The sequence below is a fragment of the Lemur catta genome, chromosome 1 (genome assembly GCF_020740605.2).
Source record: "Lemur catta isolate mLemCat1 chromosome 1, mLemCat1.pri, whole genome shotgun sequence".
NCBI classification, from domain to species: Eukaryota; Metazoa; Chordata; class Mammalia; order Primates; family Lemuridae; genus Lemur; species Lemur catta.
This window is the reverse complement of record NC_059128.1, coordinates 26,052,249-26,068,586: the sequence shown is the minus strand read 5'-3', so window position 1 is coordinate 26,068,586 and position 16,338 is coordinate 26,052,249. Positions and strand designations below refer to the sequence as shown.

The following is a 16,338-nucleotide window of genomic DNA, read 5'->3' as shown; positions in this document are numbered from 1 at the left end:
ATCCGCCCACGGAGGCAAGGATCGTTTTCTGATTGGCCGAGACCCTTCCGGCGTTTTATTTCCGGTTCTGAGGACGCGGCTTAAGTGGCACAGGATTGGAGGGTTCTGCGCCGGAAGCACTACCCAGGGCGGGCCTAGCGGGGCCCGGAATGCCGCGGCGCTGGCGGGCGCCATGGCTGCCCGGCTTGCGGTGAGCCGGCGGGGCGTCGCGCCCGCGGTCCACAGAGGCCCGCTGGTGTCCCGCCGGGGGTGGTCTGGCGCCTCAGCAGACGCCGTGTACGATGTGGTGGTGTCGGGTGGAGGCCTGGTGGGCGCTGCTATGGCCTGTGCCTTGGGTAAGTTGACCTCCAGGCCAGTAGTGGCAGGGAACTGGGCTGCGAAGGAGCGACGAGAGCCGTGGGAGCTCTTGCACTGTTTGCCCAGAGTCTGAGTTTCGCGGCCCTCGTGGTCCACGTCCTGCCCTCCTAGAGGAACCCCAGGGCCCGCGTTCGGTCCTTCAGGGTCCATCGGGGTCAAAAGTGGGCGGGGCCTTCTGAGTCAACCCTACGCGTGGGAGAAACAGGCCCTCCCAGGGTTACTTAAACAGCTTTATTGAAATATAATTTACATGCCATAGTGTTTACCCATCTAAATTGTACGGTTTAAAGGTTTTTTAGTAAATTCAGAGTCGTGCAGCCATCACTACAATAAATTTTAGAATATTTTCATCACCCTAAGAAGAAACTCTGAACCCATTAACAGTCTGCATCTCCTCAACCCTAGGAAACTGCTTGCCTACGTTATGTCTCTATATAGAGTTGCCTTTTCTGGACGGGTCTATATAAATAGAATCTACTTAATGTTTTCAGGGTTCATCTGTGTTGTAGTGTGTATCAGTGCTTCATTTCTCTTAATGGCTGAATATTCCATTGTATGTATATACCACATTTTGTTTATTCATTTCTCAGTAGATGGACATTTTGGTTGTTTCCACTCTTGGCCTATTAGGAATGCTACTATGAACCTAAATGCCACTATGAACAATTTTGTGTACAAATTTTTGTGTGCACATACGTTTTTGGTTACCTTGGATCTTTTCCTACCAGTGGAATGGTAACTGTGTTTAACGTTTTGAAGAACTGCCAAACTGTTTTTTCAAAGTGGCTACTTTTGAAAAACCATTTTACATTCTCACCGACAATATAGGAAGGTTCTAGTTTCTCCAGATCCTAGACAACACCTGTTAATTGTCTTTTTGTTTACAGCCATCCTCGTGAGTATTAAGTGGTAACTCATGGTTTTGATTTGTATTTCCCTAATGGCGTTGAATACTCTTTCATATACTTAGTTGTTTATCTTCTTTGGAGAAATGCCTATTACACACTTCTTTGCCCAGTTTTTAACTGGGCAATTTGTCTTTTTACTATAGAGTTGAAAGAGTTCTTTTATATATTCTGGATACAAGTCCCTTATCAGATGTGTGATTTGCAAATATTTTCTCCCATTCTTTGGGTTGCCTTTTTACTCATTTTATGGTCCTTTTACTTTCTTAATAGTGTTCTTGGAAGCATAAAAATTTTAAATTTTGATGCAGTCTAATTTATCAATCTTTTATCACTTCTGCTTTTGGTGACATAGCTAAGAAATCATTGCCTACCCCAAAGTCACAAAGATTTACTCCCATGTTTTTTCCTAGTTTTATAGATTTAGTTCCTACAGAAATCTGTGGTCTACTTTAAGTTGAATTTTGTGTATCCTGTGAGGTAAAGACTTGTCTTTACCTGTATAATTTGAGCTGCTCCACTACCCTGTGAGTTAGGTATTACTTATGTTCATATTTTATGGGAGGAAGCGTGTCTAACAAGATGAAGAACCAGAGTCTCACAGTGAGGCAGTAGCAAAGTCAGAATTCAAAATCAGGCCGCCAAACTCCAGATCTGTTGCTTTTAACAATGATACAGTGGCTTTCAGAAACTGAGTTTTCTGCCCTTAGAAATTAAAGGTCACTAATAGTGTGAGTCTTTTTTGACTTCAGAATCATGGCGTGACAACTGCACCTTCCTAGGAGTGGCTCCTCTTCTAGAGAACTGGTGGAGGAGCAATAGTTTGTATGAGCTAATCGACTGCAGTATTAGAGCAATCATAAAAATATGGTATCAATTATTGAGCACTAAGGCCAGGTGCAGTGGCTCATGCCTATATTCTCAGCACTTTAGAAGGCTGAGGTGGGAGGATTGCTTGAGGCCTAGAGTTTGAGACCAGCCTGGGCAACATGGCGAGACCCCATCTCTAAAAAAAGAAAAAAATTAAAATAGTATCCAGGAATGGTGGCTTGTGCCTGTAGTTCTAGCTGCTAGGGAGGCTGAGGTAGGAGGAATGCCTGAGCCCAGGAGTTGGAGGCTGCAGTGATCACGCCACTGCATTACACTCTGGGCAACAGACCAAGACCCTAAAAAAAATGCATATTATTTGTCAGTAGTATATATGCTGATCACTTTTTATTTCAATATGCACTTATTTTAAACGGTTGCTTTTAAAGTGAAAATTTTCCAGTATGCTTTTAATATTTCTCCATTAAGTCAACTTGTATCTTACTTGATTTTTTTCTTCTTCGGACTCACATTAGTTTTATGTTTCAGGCTTGAATCATCTATTAATATATATTTCCCTCTCACATTATTTGTAAATTCTCTATCATTTTTTTCTCCAAGTGAATTTGCTAAAATATGAAATAGCTAAAAAATAAAATATTGAACCTGGCTATATTTTATAATGTGTTTGGAAATCTAGTTCTTTTCTTGTTAGTTTCCCTTTCTCACCTGACAGACTTTGAACATCTACTTTATGGATTGAGAAGATACAGCACTTGCACCAGGAGGTATTAACCGTAAGGGAAGAAATGGTTCCTGCCCCCAAGGGATTTGGAACGTAGCAAAGGAAAAGATTTCTAAATAACTAATAGAAGGAAGAATGAAATGAAAACTCCCTTACAGGAACAAGCAACTGATCTATCTTGGGGAGGAGGTGTGCAGGCCTGGTGGAAAGAACATGCCTGGAGAGGGGAAACTTGAGTGGGTAGGATTGTAGGGTGGCGCAGCTGCCCTTAGATCAAGGGCAGAGGTATGTGGGACTAGAAAACAATCCCCTCTGCGGAGCATGTCCCCCTGCCCCCTCCTCCACAGCAAAAACTGCTGTGGTGCTGCAGACCTAGTAGCCATTCACTGCCTGTTTACTGCAGCTGACTTTGATTTTCACACCTCCTGCTTTTTATGTTGCAACAGTGCCTCTCTTCTCATTTAAATTCTAAGTATTTTAAAAGGGGGATAAACGTTTGTGGGTTTTCTTTTCATCATTACTAAGTAAAACCCCCAGTGTTTCTTCTCTCTGGTAATCACATAACATTGTTTTTCCATTTTCTTGGCAGCAGCAACTCATACCCTCGTTCCTTATCTTTTCCCTGTACTTTCTCTGAGACACTGTGGAGGGACTCTTATCTGCTGCAAAGTTAGTCACCCAGTAACTAAGTTCCTTCTCTCTATAGATGTTTCAGGATCATATTTGTAGGCACATTTGATATATTTTTGGCCCCCTTTTCTTTTATAAACTCTCATTCTTTATTCTTGATTTAATTTTGAGACTGCAGTGAATTTTGCTTATTTATTCCATTATTCTGTTGAATAGGAGTTACAATTTTTAGTGACTTAATACTTAGAAGATTGGAAATAACTGGTGTTTAAATATTATAGTCTTTTTTTTACTTCATTCTTCCTTTCTAGGGCATTCTATTTGCTAGTTATGGGTTTTGCCATTGTTTGCTTCTTTGCACATGGCACGTAGTGGACGTTGTCTGTCTTGAGAAGCCTTCCAATTGTGGGTCGGGTGGTTCTCACGGCTGAAATGGTGGTATATGTTATTGCTTACGACTCTGCATGGGTAGTGTTTATGTGCCCTGTAAGAAATTTGTATTCTAAGGGCTAAGGAATTAGTTAATCTGTTGTTTCTCTTGGAAATGGGAAATAAATTCTAAAATGATATAAAATATTGCTTTTTTTCTTTTTTAGGACATGATATTCACTTTCATGATAAGAAAATCCTATTGCTAGAAGCAGGTCCAAAGAAAGAATTGGAGAAATTGTCAGAAACTTACAGCAACAGAGTCAGCTCCATTTCCCCTGGCTCTGCAACGCTTCTCAGTAGTGAGTAGAAGATCCTTTCATAAATCTGATCTCCTTTCCCTCTAAGCTTTCCAGTACATTCCATAGGCGGAGTCACCAGAGCACCTGGCAAGGAGCAAGCTCACTGAGGTGGGTGGAGCGTTTGGTAGTAGGTTTGGTAGTCTAGTGCACAGTTGAAGATGAGGACCCCTGAAATTGTTAATGTATCAACTCCCAGTCTGGGGAAGACATCCTTGAGACGTGTGGGTCCACCATGTGGACTTCATTTGGGATGTTGGGGCATTATGAATTGGCAGAACTGAAACCATATGAACTAATTATGAATTCACTTATAGTAGCAGCACCTTCTTCATTCTCAGAGTCACCCCTCTAGCAAGCTGGGGAGCCAGTGTGTGAAATGCTTTTGGGGTGTAGATGAATGTGTGTACATGGAACCAGTTAAGGAATTGTCATTAGGTCTCTGCCAGATGTTACTCCCTCAGACCATCCTGTCTCAAATTAAGCTCTTCCTTCACTCTCTAGCCCTTTATACTGCGTTATTTTTTTTTTTCATAACACTTATATTACCTAACCTTATGTGTTTGTTTTTTATTGTCCATCTTTCCAACTAGAATGTCAACTGCAGAGAGCAGGGACTTTGTTTGGTTCCCACTTTATGCACAGTATCTAGAATTGTACCTGGTACATAGTAGGTGCTCAGTAAATATTTCCTCAATGAATGAATCTGTTCAGTGCCATGAAGAGTTTAAAAATAGTCTTTATCTAGGGGCTTTATAACTTCAGTAGGATGATGAAGAAAAAAAAACAACATGGGTTGAGTTTTCCTTTTTTATTTCCCCTACTTTAATGTGGGGACATTTTGACCTTTTGTTCATGGAACCTGGGGCTTTTTTCATGTTGTACAATCTGGAACTGGGCAACAGAGTAGCTTATCTTCTAGCATCAAACAGGATAGAATTGGAGAGTATTTTTTCTATAATTGTAGAATACTGAAAGCAATCTCTTAACAGGATGGAGAAACAAAGGGGAGCCCGGAGCCTGTGAGGTGAATCTAGTCTATAGGTACTTTCTTTCGTAGGTTTTGGTGCCTGGGACCATATCTGCAACATGAGATACAGAGCCTTTCGGCGAATGCAGGTGCCTCTTTATCTTTTTCATTTTTGTCGTGATGTCTTAATCTGTCTTGTGTTAAGATACTAGAGTCCACATTCTCCAGGTTTTCTATAAATGTGAGAGGAATTAGACAAAGTTCACATTCAGTCCAGGGAAGTAGGGGAAGCGTTCCTGGGGAATTTTCTTTTCACTTTGTATCTCCTGCCGTAGAGACTGACAAATTGTGGTTTTCTGCTTCTGTCACTTAGGAAAGCAATACTCAGTTTCTGATTGGACTGATGTTTCCTTTCCTTGGTTTTAATGCATACTTTCCTTTTGTATTTCTAGGTGTGGGATGCCTGCTCAGAGGCCTTGATAATGTTTGATAAGGATAATTTAGATGACATGGGCTATATAGTGGAGAACGACGTCATCATGCATGCTCTCACTAAGCAGCTGGAGGCTGTGTCTGGTGAGACTTCCATCTTCCATCCACTCTCTGGGGAGCGAACTGCCTTAGGACTTACTGGGAAAAAGGATCCCTTTTACAGATAACTGAATGTCCACCATAGAGAAATCCTATTATGGTTATCTCAGGGTTATTTGTTTTTAACAGCTTTATTCAGATATATATATATACACCATAAAATTCACTCATTTTAAGTATACAATTCAATGATTTTTATTGTACTTACAGAGTTGTACAACCATTGCAATATCATTTCAGCACATTTCCTCAAAAGGAAACCCATTTATAGTCATTCTCTATTCTCACACCCAGCCCCTGGCAACTACTAGTCTGCTTTCTGTCTTTCTAGATTTGCCTATTCTGTACAATTCATATAAATGGAATTACACACTATGTATTCCTTTGTGTCTGACTTCACTAAGCTACTTTTGAGATCCATCCATGTTATAGCATGTATCAGTACTTTATTTCTTTTTATTGTCGAATAGTGTTCCATTGTGTGGATATTACATTTTGTTTACCCAGTCATTAGCTGATGGACATTTGGGTTGTTTCCACTTTTTGGCACTTGTGAATATTCATGTATAAATTTTTGTATGGACATGTTTTCATTTCTAAAGAGGCTGTATACCATTTCACTTTGCCATTAGTATGTAAGGGATCTAGTTTCTCCACATCCTCACCAACCCTTATTTTCCTTTTCTTTTTTGAATACAGGGTCTTGCTCTGTACCCCAGGCTGGAGTGCAGTGGTAGGATCATAGCTCACTATAGCCTCGAACTCCTGGGCTCAAGGGATCCTCCTGCCTTAGTCTCCTGAGTAGCTGGGATGACAAGCACTTGCTACCACACCTAATTTTTCTTATTTTTTGTAGAGATGGGGACTCACTATGTCACCCAGGTTGGTCTCTAACTCCTGGCCTCAAGTGATCCTCCTACCTCAGCCTCTCAAATTGTTGGGATCACAGGTGTGAGCCACGGCACCCGGCCCTTATTTTCCTTTTTTAAAAAAAGTATAGCCATCCTAGTGAGTGTGAAGTGCTACCTCATGGTAGTTTTGATTGCATTTTCCTAATTATTGCCTATGCTGAGCATCTTTTCATGTCCTTATTGGCCATTGTATATCTTCTTCGGTGAAACGTCTGTTTAACATCTTTTGTCCATTTTTAAATTGGATTGTTTGTCTTATTTTTGAGTTATAGTTCTTTATACATTCTGGATATAAATTTATCAGATATATGACCTGCAGTTATCTCAGGGTTCTAGAGAGAGAAAAACTGGAAGCAACTTAAATACTTTTTTTTTTTTTTTTTAAAGGCTAGTCAAGTGAAGCAGTGGGAGTGGAGAAGGAACAATGGAATCTGTACATGGTTGTGATAAATTAGTTGTAAACACCACTGTACTCAGACCAGCTTAAATGCTTTTTGATATGGGATAGTAGTTCATCCATGTAATGAACTACCATGCAGCCTTTAAAGACAATCTAGATCTGGCCAGGTGAGGTGGCTCATGCCTGTAATCCTAGCACTTTGGGAAGTTGAGGCAGGAGGATCGCTTGACTTTTGTCTGAGCAAGAGTGAGACCCTGTCTCTACAAAAATAGAAAAATTATCCAGGCATAGTGACATGCACCTGTAGTCCCGGCTACTTGGGAGGCTGAAGCAGGAGGATCATTTCAGCCTAGGAGTTTGAGGTTGCTGTGAGTTATGATGGCACCACTGCACTCTAGCCCAGGTACAGAGCAAGACCCTGTCTCAACAACAACAAAAAACTAGATCTAATATATAGTAACTTAGAAAGATATCCCCTAATATGTTGGTGAAAAAAAAGTATGTCATACAATCCCACTTGTGTGTGTGCATACAGATACAGGAAATCATCTGGCAAGCTATACATGAAAGCTCTAACTATAATTGTCTCTGAGTGGTATGATTAAGGTTGGTATTTTTTCCCTTTAACTTTTCTTTGTTGTACACACTTTTACAGTGAGCTTATTCTTAAACTGCTTTATTGAGATATGACTGACATACAAAAAGCCATGGATATTTAATATATACAACTTGATGTTTTTAGAGAGAGCATATTGTTTTTATGACCAGAAAAATAAAATGATTTTTAGTCGAAAGAAAAATCTTACACAATGTAGAATTTATTTCAGCCTGTGGTGTTCCTACCCTGTCTACTCTGAAAGCGCATATGGGCTCATTTAGGTGCAGAGTGAAAATGGAGGAGCTCATGCTCCCATGAGGACAGGAAGAAGAGTGCCTCAGGCTGAAAATACACAGATTTAATACCTTTTTGTTGTTGTTGACATTGAGTCATCCCTATAGCTTCTGTCATTTATCAGCTCTCAGACCATAGCATTGGTTACTTGTTTTTTAGATCTTTTCTTGTTTGGTAATAAATGACAAGACACTGCTGTCCTGAGACCTTGCTTTATTTAGGTTCAGTTATGGCTTTTTCCTCACCTTGTGAGGCCTGCCTTTCTAATGTTGTGTTTTCTTTTCTTTTGACCTCCCCAGACCGAGTGACAGTTCTCTACAGGAGCAGAGCTGTTGGCTATACCTGGCCTTGTCCATTTCCTGTGACACCGTCTAGCCCTTGGGTTCATATTACCCTAGGTGATGGCAGCAGCCTCCAGACCAAATTGTTGGTAGTTGAAGATTCTTATTTGCCAGGGGTCTTGCATATATCTACACCTTATCGTAGATTCTAGGGTCTCCAGTTCTAGATCTAAGCTATATTTAAATTAATTTTAGGCATAGCTTTCGGTTATAAGGACAAGTACCCACTCAGGCCAACTCAAGTTAAGATGGTGGTGTTGTAAATCCTATATAGGAAGTAATCTCATGGGCCATCTTTGGTCATGAAGTAAAAGGTACCCGGACCTCACAGGGACAGAAACCAAAGTGTCAGAAATTGAGGCTGTTCCTTACCTCTCAGGGGTCTGTGATCTTTCATCTCCTCGCATCTCTCATTTTTCCTCTCTCTTTCTGCTCACCACCTTCCCTTTTTACATGGCAGCCATTTCTAACCTTACATCAGGACTGTTCAGCTCCAGTGCCTGCCCTTTATTGAAACTTCCCTTATTCTCTATTTCAAATATCAAGAGACTCTGGCTGAGTTTAACCTATGGCTGGCACCTCTTCGGTCAGATGTCCAGCTTTGGCTCTGTTGGCTGACACTGAGGTGACATACTGTAGGGCTATACTTCTAGGGGCTAGGAGTGAGGCAGGTCTGATAAGAAGTTTCCTGCTACAGATGGGCTTACCAGCAGTTAGGACTAGAGATAACTTCAGGGGGGCAGGAGAAAAACTTCTGAAGCAGTTTGATTTATGAAGAAACTGTAAGGCTTAGGCTCTTGTCTCCATGCAGATTGGCGCAGATGGTCACAACTCAGGAGTACGTCAGGCTGCTGGGATCCGGAATGTTAGCTGGAACTATGACCAGTCTGCTGTTGTGGCTACTCTGCATTTATCGGAGGTAAGGTCCTGTGCTGTCATCTGGTGACTCTACTCATAAGCACTAAGTACTGCTCACAAAAACTTTTCTCCTCTCTATTGCAGGCCACAGAAAACAACGTAGCTTGGCAGAGATTTCTTCCCTCGGGGCCTATTGCTCTGCTCCCGGTAAGGGGTCCTCTGGCTGGTCTGCTCAAGTGCACCCAGCCTTCCTCTTTGAGGACTTCACTTTCTCTCAGCCTTTTTCTGGTTCCAAGGGAATATGTCTAGGCTACCTTTGTTTCCTCCTCTTGTCTTCCTTTTTATGCTTGAGAGCTCCCAAGTAAAGAAGAGTTTTAGCCCTTGGTATCAATGTTCTTCTTTTGGCACAGCTTTCAGACACCTTGAGTTCCTTGGTTTGGTCCACATCCCATGAACATGCAGCAGAACTGGTTAGCATGGATGAGGAAAAATTTGTAGATGCCATTAACTCTGCCTTTGTAAGTATCAACTTATCCAGTTGATGATGTGTTGCAGGGGTAGATACAGAAAGGTAGTTTTGAGTAAGGACAAAGAACCAACCAGTCACCTGGCCCTCTTTAGCTATAATGCTTGATCTGGATTGTGTGGAGGAGAGTATACGGGGACATGCGTAACAATAGAAATAATAACGTATGTGTTTTGAGGGTGGTTGTTTTGAGGGCTGCTGTTATGCTGACCGAAACCGCTGCCTGGGCTGTGGTTAGCATTGGCCTTTTCTGAAACTGTAACACTTTCATAATTTGGATAATACTTTGACAGTAAAGTCCAACTATCTGAACCTTTGAACTTGATTCATTGGAAATGTTCCAGGGAGGGGCTGAGCACATTTCAGCACAGAGCTTACAAGCGAGCTTTGTAGACACACATGGGCTGCTCAGTACTGGTTTTACCTGTTAATTTCCTAAAAATTGGAAATGGTATTACCAACTTCTCAGGATTGAATAAAAGGCTTTAAAAATAAGAGAATTTATGTAAAATACGTGGAACATATTACCTAGTACATTGCAGGTGCTGAACAATTGTTAATAATTATTCACAGCCTTTAGATCATATGGGCACCAGTATTTTTGGAGCCTAATGCCACATTTATCTAAATTCACTAAATTCATTAATAATTGATAACATTTATTGAGTGCTTACTATGTGCCAGGTACAGGTTAGAGTTTTACACATTTATTGATTTAATTCAGTAAACTGTTGAGGTAAGTACTGTTATTATCCTCATTGTAAGACAGAGTTGAAGGACTTGCCTAAGGTCATAGAGCTAGTGGCAGAGCTGGGTTCTGAAATCACGCTGGCCCTAAGAGCCTGTGCTTTTAACCACCGAACCCTCCTACTTCACTAGTGACCTCACACTGAAGATGGAAATCCACTACTCTGTAGTAGCAACAAGAACAAAAGGAACTGAATATACTGAAGTGGATTCCAGGATAAATGGTGAATGCTACCCCTCTGGGTCATTTAGTATATATTCCTGGCACAGGTCTAGGACCTTTGTAACATTGATTCAATAATTACAAGTGCCTTCTCCGTAGCAGGCTCTGGAGATGCTGAGACAAATGAGACAGTCCCTGCTTTCAGGAATCTGTCAAGTGAGGGAGAAAGACACATAAATGACGATCTCAGTACAGTGATAGAAGTATGCATAGGGTGCTGTGGGGGCATACAGAAGGAAAACACACTCTGAGAAGGGTGGGAGGGTTACAAAGAGGTGGCATCTTCTGCATGCCCTGAGGTGTTATCCTGGTGAAACAGAAGTGGGAGGATGTTCTAAGAAGAGGGGAGTCCTAGAGGCAAGAGGATATTGTATGATGAGCGATGTGGCTGGCACATGGTTACTGATCACAGGGACTAGTGAAAAGAGAAGCTTGGAGGTAGGCAGGGGCCTGCTTATGAGTAGTTTGGCTTGATCCTAAAACCTGTGGGAGTGATGGGAAGATGAGATTTGCATTTGTTTGAGGGGCTTGTTACCTGTAGTCTTGATCAGTTTAGGCAAATTAGGTAGCATTACCGTTAGCTTTGGTTACAAAAAGGGTTGAATTTTTAATTCCCTGCTAGTCACTGATCAAATTTCACCTTGTCTTGTGGCTGATGCTGCTCAGTGGAATGACGCTAATCACACAGACTTCATCGACTCAGCTGGCACCGTCTTGCAATATGCTATTGGCCTTCTGAAGCCCACTAAGGTCTCAGCTCGCCAGCTACCTCCAAGCGTAGCCAGGGTGGATGCCAAAAGCCGAGTACTGTTTCCTCTTGGGTTGGGACATGCTGCTGAGTACGTCCGGCCTCGGGTGGCGCTCATTGGGTAAGATAATTACAGGGCAGGGCCACTCCCTTCTCACTGTGCTGCTAGAGGTCACACCTGAACTCTGCTTTATTCTTAGGGATGCAGCCCACAGAGTCCATCCACTTGCAGGGCAAGGTGTCAACATGGGCTTTGGGGATATCTCCAGCTTGGTCCATCACCTTAGTACTGCAGCCTTCAATGGGAGAGACTTAGGTAAGGATTCAGGTACCTTAGAAGTATCCAGAGGTCATATAGTTAGGGAAAATCAGGGCCCCAAAATATTCCACAGTAGCAAGACGGGGTACACATAAAATGTATCTGGTTTGTTAGGAGAGGGAAAAAGACTTTATTTTTGGATCAGGAGTTTAACCTTTCCTCTATTCTCCAGGCTCCATGAGTCACCTCACAGGTTATGAAACAGACAGACAACGTCACAATACTGCTCTTCTGGCTGCTACAGACTTACTAAAAAGGCTGTACTCCACCACCGCTACTCCGCTTGTGCTGCTCAGGACATGGGGCCTGCAGGCCACAAATGCAGTGTCTCCACTCAAAGTAAGAGGTCACTCATGGTTTGCCAAGATTCTTGCTTATGGAGGAATGACTTTGCAAACAGCTCTTAATTTCTTTGAATTAATTTTCTTGGCTATGAAATTATCATCTGCTTACTTTTCCAGTGCTTATGAGCAAAAAGGTACTTGCTAGCCTTGTTGGTATTAAGGTCCACATCTAAGCAATAACTGTGTATTGGGAGGACTTAAAAATGGTGAATAGAGTCTTGTAAAGATGTTTCAATTCTTTTTGCTGCTTGGCTAGCTTCTTCCCTGAGAAACTTCCATTTCTTTTTTTAGCTGAAATAAAGCAGGGACTCCTGGGAGGAGTACATGTATGGGACTTCGGCTAAGGTTTTGCTTTAAGCACTTGGGTATTTTATTTTCTTCACCTGCCGTCACACCTTACAGTGTGGTTTTTTTTTATGTTTTTGTTTTTGAGACAGAGTCTCACTCTGCTGCCCGGGCTAGAGTGCTGTGGCGTCACCCTAGCTCACAGCAACCTCAAACTCCTGGGCTTAAGCGATCCTCCTGCCTCAGCCTCCCGAGTAGCTGGGACTACAGGCATGTACTACCATGCCCAGCTAATTTTTTCTATATGTATTTTTAGTTGTCCAGCTAATTTCTTTCCATTTTTTTAGTAGAGATGGCTCTTGGTCTTGCTCAGGTTGGTCTCGAACTCCTGAGCTTAAGGGATCCTCCCTCCTCAGCCTCCCAGAGTGCTAGGATTATAGGTGTGAGCCACTGCGCCCGGCCATACCTTAAAGTGTTAAAGTGTCATTCAACTTTGTTTTATTTTTCTCCAGGAACAGATTATGGCCTTCGCAAGCAAATGAGTGCTCTTCTTCTAGAGATTATGTTGATGGAAAAAAGAACATCCTTCCCCAGGTCCATCTCACACATTTTCAAGATTTAATTTAATAAATTTACTTTGCATTAGAGAATTCCCATCTCTTTTTCTTCTCTGCTTAATGGGCCTGTGGAGCCCAAATAATGAGTGATAATTTGCAGTGAGGAGGGTATATTAGCCAAGCCAAGGGAAAAAACCTTAAAGGAAGAGTATTATGATTTGGTTGAAAAGAACATTTTATTACTAAAACAAAAATCACTGAGGTGCTGTCTCAGTCATTTTCACTTGTTAACAATTCTTTCTAAAGAGAAGATTTATACAGTTCTTTTTAATGGTGGTCATAAATTTATACAATTGTTTTTGATAGAAGTAAAAATTAGAAATACTCAGTGCATTTTTGTTAGAATTGCCATTTTAAAATCATCAGAATGCAAATTAAATATAAACTGCTTTAACTTTTGTTATAGCTGCACTGGACTTTCTGAAAAGAAAACCGAATTTTATTACTGTGAGTTACTACTTATCACAGCACCAGATTTCACTTTTACTTATGGTTCCTCTCTGGGACACCACTGTCTGTTTAATAAAAGAATCAATAATTTCACTGCACAGGTTTGAAGACCCCAGGAACCAGGTCAAAAGGGAAACTGATTAGCAGCAGAATCTGTTCATGTTTGGTGGCAGACTGGTAGCCAACTAGAGGGAGTGGTATTTTGCTGTGGCTTTTTAAAGAGCTCACTTCATAGTACCAGAGATGCCTCTTGAAGAGATTTTCAGATCTGTTAGATTTGCTCACTGTAAAGAACACCTTGCCCAAACGTCTGATTTGAAGATGAAATGAGAAGAAACAGTCTGCTTTTGAACCAAGTAAACTATTCTTGAGAATACTTTTTAAAGGCATGAGAAGTCTGTTTCTACATGGGAGCTTTTCAGGCAAATGCAGAAAATTTATAAGATACTAGAGTGAAAAAGTGACAATGTCACAACCTTCCTGGAATCTCAGGAAAAATGTGCCCAGAATAAAAGTTGGCAGCTGCTGTGAAAAGCTGTGTGACTACTAGCAGAGACTGTAGGGACAAGATTATCATTCATAAAAAAACAGAAAAGTGGCTTAGGTGCAGAGAACACAGACTCTCCAAAAGTTTGCAAACAAAATCAGGCAAGATGAAGAATTTTAAGGCACACCTTGTAAGAACCTCTGTGACCTCCAGAGGATGTTCTTCATATGACGATGATAACAAACACAACATCCACCATGTACCAGGCCATGTCCTAAGTACTTTAAATATATTAACACATTTACAGAGTGAAACTAGCCAGCAGTATTAGAATCTATAGGACCCTTAATTAGAGGCCCAAAGGGTACACTGGGGTCGGAATGGACATTATAGACAATTTTTTTTTAAGAAATAAAAATTCTCATTCCAAATTGTTCTCAAAATGGACAAATTGGTTAATTCTCCAGATGTTCTCATCAAGATTAACAAAATATATTTAGATAAATTTCTGGAGTTAGACTGCCTCTATCCAAGAGTTCTGAAGGTATTTGGGATGACCAAAAGAGCCTGCTGAATAATGTGTGTTACTTAACAAAATGGACCCTGTTGATAAGAAGTTTCAGAGACAACGTGCAGTGGTAAAGACCAGAGAATCTTACGGACTTGTCAAGGTGGAAGAGTCTTTAGTGAACACAGCTTACCTGTTGGGGAAACAACTTGGTTTCTACTGGAGGGAACAGTCTCTCTCTAATACATGGGACAATATTTAATGTACCGTGACTGGTCTAGCACCCTTTTTGGACAAAGATGGTAAGGGGTCTAGACATCTGTCACATGTTAAAGAAGAGACCATAAAGAACTTGGGAGGGGCTTTCTTCAAAATATTGAAAGGCTTTGGAAGGAGCATTAGAGCAGAACTAAGACCACTAAGATAGGTAGATTTCAGCTCAATATAAGGAGGAATTTTTTTTTAACAGTGCAGTCCCCAAATGGAATGAGCTATCTGAAAACATGCCTAAGCAGATGCTGAATGATAACCTATTAGAAAAGTTGGGGAAATTCTGCACTGGGTAGAAGATTATATTTTTAGGCTGTTTCTAATTCTAAAGATTCTATTATTTCATTTTATATTAGCATTTACTGAGGAAGGCAATAGGTATAAAGGTGAGCTTACTAATAATAGTGTGAAAAGTCTTAAGAAATTCCACACTGAATTAAAAAACAAAATCTTGGGCATAAGGATACAGAAATCTGCCTAGTTTCTTGCACAGAGCAGATGTTAGATATTTATTGATGCAATGGAGGTTCCCCAGGAACTGGTGTGAGGGCCAGGTGTATTTAATAGTCTTTGTGAGAAAGCATAATGAAAGGAAGTCTGGAAACAAGCTGGAGGTAAAGGAGCCAGACCACGGGAAGATCTTCCAAGTCCAAGGGCACTAGAGTAGGTGGACAAGAAGCAGATGACTGTTATGTGGGAAAGTACAAGATCATGAATTTGGAGGAAAACAATTGAGTTCTGAGCCTTCAGACTCAAAAAAAGAACTTGAGAGTCATTAAACATGGTTCTCTCTGGAGATGCTGCCCCACTGTACTGATGTGGACCAAAAGTGCCACCAAATCAAATGTAGGATATTGTCAAGAGGAGCACTGGAAACCCTGGCACTAGACAAATAATTCAGAGGATATTAGCTAAGCTGATCAGGGGCCAGGGCAGAAGATACTGCTATAAACAGCATAAAAGGGTAATCCTGAAAGAGGCTATGACCAAAATCTATAGATCCTAGGACAGCACAGACACTGACTTCTCACCACAGACCACAAGCTAAGTTGTAGTTGCTATAGTTCTATTCTTAGAAATACAAAGAAAACAAGTCTAGGATCATGGAAAATACTATAAACACATTAGCCTAGGAGATGGTACGGGCACTAAATACATAAGATCAGATAGGTTCATTAATCCCAGAGATGACTGATAAAAAGTTGATTACAGAAGGTAGGCTACATGAGACAGCCACACCCTCCCACGACATGTCTCTAGACACTGGATGGCCTCCTTTCTTTTTTTTTAAGACAGAGTCTCGCTTTGTTGCCCAGGCTAGAATGAGTGCTGTGGCGTCAGCCTAGCTCACAGCAACCTCAAACTCCTGGGCTCAAGCGATCCTCCTGCCTCAGCCTCCCCGGTAGCTGGGACTACAGGCATGCACCACCATGCCTGGCTAATATTTTCTATATATTTTTAGTTGTCCAGCTAATTTCTTTCTATTTTTAGTAGAGACCAGGTCTCGCTCTTGCTCAGGCTGGTCTCGAACTCCTGACCTCGAGCGACCCTCCCGCCTTGGCCTCCCAGAGTGCTAGGATTACAGGCGTGAGCCACCGTGCCCGGCCAATGGCCTCCTTTCTTAAGGCTGCTATCTGTGCACAGTTAGGAGCTACTCTACATCCTACTACCATTTAGGA

The 16,338-nt window shown here is 41.4% G+C and overlaps 1 protein-coding gene across 1 annotated transcript; it reads left to right on the top strand.

Moving 5' to 3' along the window:
- Positions 1–63: 63 nt before the first annotated feature.
- On the top strand, positions 64–12,977 carry COQ6 (coenzyme Q6, monooxygenase). The gene is made up of 12 exons (XM_045564031.1): positions 64–335; positions 4,041–4,175; positions 5,233–5,291; positions 5,595–5,718; positions 8,236–8,366; positions 9,089–9,196; positions 9,280–9,342; positions 9,546–9,653; positions 11,298–11,500; positions 11,580–11,695; positions 11,871–12,037; positions 12,840–12,977. The coding sequence occupies exons 1-12, from the start codon at positions 173–175 to the stop codon at positions 12,867–12,869; spliced, it is 1,407 nt and encodes a 468-aa protein (XP_045419987.1). The 5' UTR covers positions 64–172; the 3' UTR covers positions 12,870–12,977.
- Positions 12,978–16,338: the final 3,361 nt, after the last annotated feature.